Raw genomic sequence first — 6,226 nt, 5'->3', positions numbered from 1 at the left:
AAAAAAAAAAAAAAAAAAAGGAAACCAGGTATGGTAGTGACCTCTACAAATGCTTTAAGCTTGAAAAATTCTGCATGAACGCTGAGACACAGCTGAGTCTGTCAAAGTTACTCAGAGATTGTAATTTCTCCAGCCTTCAAGTCATAATCATGGGTAAGAAATGAATAAATGTGCCTGATGACGCCTTGAAACTTCTTGAGATTTTTATATAAACTAGCCTATACTTTTCTCCTTACGATTAGCATACGGGGTAGCTATTTTTCTTAGTAGAGATTCCTCAAACGTAGCCAGGGTTAAGAGAAACGCAGGCGCTGCCTCTCAGGAAGCTGGAGACGCAAGAGAAAGAATTAGGAGTTAAAGGCCAAGTCAACGCCAACCACGGCGATTGGAAGCCGATCCCGGCTGGCGAGCTGGGGATCCAGAGCCTGGCGCAATCCCACCCACCTCTATCCACCCGGCGCCGCCGCCGGCGCGCGCCCATGACGTCACGGCGCCGGGGCGGGGCCCGCGGCAGGGGCCGGGCCTCTCTGGGATCTCGTGGTGGGGCGGGGTGGGGCCAGTGGCCCCGCGCGGCTCGGTGCGCTGGGGCCCTGGAGCGCCGGGGTTTATAGCGCGCCCGCTGAGGAGGCGGCTGTAGCGGAGAGGCGTGCGGGATCGGGATGTCGGGGCTGCCCACGGACCGGGAGCAGAGAGCACAGGAGCCGCAGCAAGCTGGCTTCGTGCTGGGGCTGGACGTGGGCAGTTCTGTGATCCGCTGCCACGTCTATGACCGTGCGGCGCGGGTCTGCGGCTCCAGCGCGCAGAAGGTGACTTGGGGGTGGGGTTAGGACCGGGTCTGACTGGGTTTTGCCGAGTCCCGGGGTCCGGCCTCGGGAGGCTAGCGGGCGGTCCCCACTCACCGCCCCGGAAGCGACCACCTGCAGCACCCGCGGGCCCTCGGGCCAGAGCGGCGCGCCGGGAAGGGCTGAGTCTCAGCGTTCCCTCCCTGGGCTGATCTGAACCTGGAGCGCCCTTCCTGTCCAGACTGAAGGCTCCAAGGGCCCGGTGTGTGACCTGCGCTGCTCGCTCGCCTCTTGCCACCTTGGGAGCCACCTGTCCAGCCTTAACTGGGTGGGACTGAGGTGACTCGCCAGACGGGACTGGGCAGGCTGTGCGTGTCCAGCCCGAGGGTGGTTTGTGAGTTGCTTGGTTCTTCCTGCACTTTCCTGATAGATTTCCCACTCCGTCTTTATTTACATTTTAATTTTTCACAACTTTTTTTCTTTTTTCTCTTTTATATCATTTGGACTTGTGCCTATAACTTCTCATATTTTTGTAGAATTTAAGTTTATTCATTGTTCTTCACTTATCATTATTAACTACTACTTCAGAAAATGCTGGTTCCTCACGTGAGCAATTGCCATGGATACTAGAGGTATTGGGCAAGTTTCGAAGGCTGTGTAGTCATCACTTTTTTATATTCCGTCTTTGAGAATTCATAGAATTCTTTTTTTCCCCTCGTTTGAGAGACCTGCCAAGTTGGTTGTTAGTAAAGCCTTGAACTGTTGATAATATTGGTCAGAAACCGGCAAATTGATATTCTTCTTTTCTCATATTAATGAAGTGTTGATTTCTACACAACTGTCAATGCACCAAAAATAATGTTTATTTGTTATGGCGTTCTTATTGTTGTTCCTTTTTTTCTTTTGAGACAGGGTCTCACTTTGTCACCCAGGCTGTAGTGCGGTGATGCGATCTCGGCTCACTGCAGCCTCGACATCCTGGGCTCAAGTGATCCTTCCACCTTAGCCCTCCAAGTAGCTGGGACTACAGGAAGGGGCCACCATGGCTGGCTAAATTTGTATTTTTTTATTATTTTATTTTATAAAGATGGGGTTTTGCCATGTTGCCCAGGCTGGTCTGTAACTCCTGGGCTAAAGCAATCCACCCACCTTGACCTCCCAAAGTGCTAAGATTACAGGTGTGAGCCACTGTGCCCAGCCTGTGAGGGTGTTCTTATTTACTCTTCCCAGTACCAGCATCTTTTTATGTTAGAAATTTGAGGGAGGGCAGGAGCCGTCAGTTACCTAAACCATTCCTAGCAGCACTGGATTTCCCGTTTTCTCAGTGTCCCACCCTTCTTCTCATTCACTTAAAGGTCTTTTTCTTTGTAGCACTTGCCCAGGAGCAGGTCCAACTAGAGTGCCAGTTAGTAGTTACTGAGCATTTGTTCTGAGGAAACATCAGACTGCCTTCCATTCAATTTTTGTTATTGTTGTTGTTATTTGTTTTCTTTGAGACAGAGTCTCGCTCTGTTGCCGAGAGTGGACTGCAGTGGTACTCTATCAGCTCACTGCAACCCCCGCCTCCCAGGTTTAGCAGTTCTCCTGCCTCAGCCTCTTGTGTAGCTGGGATTACAGGCACCGGCATCATGCTCGGCTAATTTTTGATTTTTGTAGAGATTGAGTTTCACCATGTTGGCCAGGCTGGTCTTGAACTCTTGACCTCAGGCGATCTGTCCACCTTGGCCTGCCAAAGCACTGGGATTACAGGTGTGAGACACCGCACCTGGGCTCCATTCAGGTTTCAGAACCAAGACAGTGGAACTGGGACTGTAACAGTCCCTGGTCCCTTCTCTGGCTGGCTGTGTGGGAACACTGCCCACCCACCCACATGCTAACCCGCTGTCCCAGACTGAAAGGACAAAAAAAAGGCAGACACCATTTTTCTGTGACTTGGTACTCCTTATCTTTGTATGAGGATTCACCACAAACACAGTGATACTTTTTAAACTCCTTTTTAATTCTAGACACAAAGTACTTTTGTTTTAAGCACTTTTTTTTTTTAAAGGAATTGAAATATTTGGAACCAAAGGGAGAAATAAATTACTAGAAAATGCAAAGTTTCACAGTTAATATATAATTTGGGGCAGATCGTTATTTTTTTAAGGAATGAGGTAAAGAATCTCTAAGATGGATCAAGATTGCCGTGAGTGGCAGGAGGCCAGGATGGTTTGCACAGACTCTAAATTGTGGAAAATGTGTCTGGAAAAAAGAAAGATAGGAGTAAATAAAATCACACACACACACACACACACACACGCACACGCACACGCACACACGCCTGCTCTTCCCAGATGAAGCACAGTCGTAGATTAAGAAATGTGCAGCAATGCCTCTCTGTGTGGTAGGAGTTTATAGCAGTACTGCTTAAAGTGTAATTCCAGGGCTGCTAGGATTGAGATAAAGAAAACCAAGCATTTAGGAACTTGTATAACAACTCAGCAGAGTAATTTTATGTATTGACTCTAATAATGAAACATTTGGGATTTTATTTTATAAGCCATTTTTTTCTGGAAACTTTATAAAAATTATTGTTATTTTTAGAGGCAGATTCTAACTCTGTCCCCCAGGTGGCCTGATCACAGATCATTGCAACCTTGAACTCCTGGGCTCAAGCCATCTTCCTGCCTCAGCCTCCTAAAGTGTTGGGATTACAGGCCCAAGTTACTGCACCTGGGCCGGAAACTTGTTTCTTAAAAATTGTTGATCCATAATGAATAGACATCTTTAAAAAAAAAAACAAGCAGCAACTGATCCTTTATTGCAGATAGTTTGAGTTTTTTTGGAACAAGGAGCTTGCTGGTCTACATTCCTACTTAATACCTGGCTTAGTACCTCCTGGTTACAGAATAAATAATTGAATTGCAGTTAAACTGTTAGGAATTCATGGGTCTCTATGACTTAGACATAGCACTTGATTGTGTTTATTTTGTCAAGTGAAAATTATACCTCTTATAATATTCAGTTGGAAAGAATGTATAATAGAAACCTAAAACCTCTTAGTGTATGATTTGATTGATACTGGGAAAGAAATTTTTTTAAAAAAGAAAAAGACATCCCTCTTTATAGACAAGAACAAAATAGGCTGTGAGAAGGCATCAATCATTTCTTATGACATTTATTTTTTTAATGTTTAACAGCAGAGATACATTTTTAGCTTATTTCTGTAATTTGTATTTTTTAAAAAGTCCTTCTTAGGTACTCTTAAATATTTGTATTAACTACTAGAGGAATAGTTTGTGTTGGAAACTCCACATAAGAATATTTGACATTTTGGTTTTAAAAATGAGGAATATTTATTATGTGCCTCAGTGGAACATCATGCTTTTATGAAAAACTATAAAAAAAGGATAATGTTTTGGTTGGAAGAACAGGACAGAAAGATCACTCCAAAGAAAACAATACCGTGTACTCTCTGTACATGCTTGAAAAATGGAGTATGTGGTTGTCATCTTTTGTTTTTAATTTAAAACATTTCTTTTTAACTTTTATTATATTCTTGATCTAATTTGGGTTTGGTCCTCCCGTCAAGGAACAGATTTCATTATTTTGACTTGTTTGGAGTTGGTATGTGACATCCTGATTGGTAAAGTGGGGAAGTGACCCTTGGTTAAGCCTGGAGGTTTATAGGCTTGAAGCAATGATACGCACATTGAATTTTTTGGGATAAGAAAATGTTTCTGTAGTTGAACTCTTATAGTCTGTAGTCATAAAAGCCTTACATAGAAAGGGCAGAAGTATTAATTGACAGAAGGAGAATAGATTGTGTTAGGTCTGTTTCTGATGAGCTCACTGGGGAATAAGGGATTCTTTTTCCACATCAGCTTGGGTAACACTTACACTCCTAGTATTGTCACTGTTTCCTCAGAGTTCTTTTTTTCTTCATTTTGGCCTTTTCGTACTGCATGTTAGAGATTTTCCCTAACTGGTGATCTTGGTTGGTTATCTGCGTTGTTTTTTTGGTACCATGCCTTACCCTAGCACTTAGATATATCTGCGATTTGCAAGTACAGAACTCTGGTTCAACCCCTCCAGAAGTAAATCTCTTACCTTCTGCCAGGTTAGGGAGGGACAGTGATCTGGCTGGAGGAGAGGAATTGGGGCTCCTTATAAAGACTTTGAATCAGTCCTGTGTACTATCCCATCTGGCATCCTAGCCTTCAGAGGAAACTGTAATTTCCAGAGTTCCACCCTAGAATCTCTGCTCTCTGCTTATGGGCATCACTCTCATAGTTCACTTATATGTTCATTCATACATTCACTTTATGTTTATGAAGTATCTAAGAAACATCTCATAGTTCACTCATATGTTCATTCATACATTCACTTTATATTTATCGAGTATCTAAGAAACCTTAGACACTTCTAGATGCTCGGGATAAAATGAACTAAGGAGACACATTCCCTGCCCTCTAGGAGTTCACATTCTGAGAAGCAGGGTAGAGGTGACCTGTCTCTGGTCTTATAGGCCATTATAAGGAATAATGGTTTTACTTTGAGTGAAATGGGAGCCAGGGTGAGTAGAGATGCAGTGTAATTTGAGTAGGGAGTGAGATACTGGCATTTCTTCCTCTGCCCTAAGCCAGGTAACACTTGCCCACTCACTGTTCATGTTAAAAACATTTGTTAAAATCCAGTCTGATCCTGTTTGCTCTCCTCTTCTCTTTGTCTGGGAGGAATTGGAGATGCATGCTTATGTTTAAGCCATCATTTTAACTTGAAGCCATAGATTTTTACGAAATTGATTTATTGATTGATTGATACGGTCTCCCTCTGTCTCCTAGGCTGAAGTGTAGTGATGTGACCACAGCCCACTGTGTCCTCTACCTCCTGGGCTCAAGTGATTCTCCCACTTCAGACTCCTGAGTAGCTGGAGCTACAGGTGTGGCCCACTACACCCTTTTTGTATTTTTGTAGAGATGGGGTTTTGTTATGTTGCTCAGCCTGATCTCGAACTCCTGGGCTCAAGCGAACCTCCTGCCTTGGCCTCCCAAAGTACTGGATTACAGGCGTGAGCCACTGCATCCAGTCCACAAAACAGACTTTTGGTGTATAGTTTGGTGAACTTTAGCACATGTGTAGAAGTAACCCCCAAGCTCCCTTGTGTTACCTTTTTGTAGTCACTTTCCTCACCTACCTAACCTCTGGTAACCACTGATCTGTTTTCCGTGATATAGTCTTGTGTTTTTGAGAATGTCATATAAATGGAATCATAGAGTAAGTAGCCTTTTGAGACTGGATTTTTTTTTCAGCGTAATGCCTTTGAGATTTGTCCATGTTATTATGTGTATCAATTGTTTATTCTTTTTATTTCTAAGTATATGGATGTACTACATTCATTCACCAGTTGAAGTACATTTAGGTGGTTTCTGGTGATCATCAATAGAGCTGCTATAAACATTAGT

General features: G+C 43.7%; 1 protein-coding gene across 1 annotated transcript in view; it reads left to right on the top strand.

Moving 5' to 3' along the window:
- Positions 1-497: 497 nt before the first annotated feature.
- GK5 (glycerol kinase 5) overlaps positions 498-6,226 on the top strand; it is a 65,468-nt gene continuing 59,739 nt past the window's right edge. Inside the window, 1 exon segment of the mRNA XM_037736881.1 lies at positions 498-806. Within this exon segment, the coding sequence (XP_037592809.1) occupies positions 660-806 (147 nt within the window). The 5' untranslated portion in view covers positions 498-659.

Source organism: Cebus imitator, unplaced genomic scaffold, assembly GCF_001604975.1.
Source record: "Cebus imitator isolate Cc_AM_T3 unplaced genomic scaffold, Cebus_imitator-1.0 Scaffold30, whole genome shotgun sequence".
Lineage (NCBI taxonomy): Eukaryota > Metazoa > Chordata > Mammalia > Primates > Cebidae > Cebus > Cebus imitator.
The sequence above is the reverse complement of the archived record's forward strand: the minus strand, read 5'-3'. Positions and strand labels throughout refer to the sequence as shown.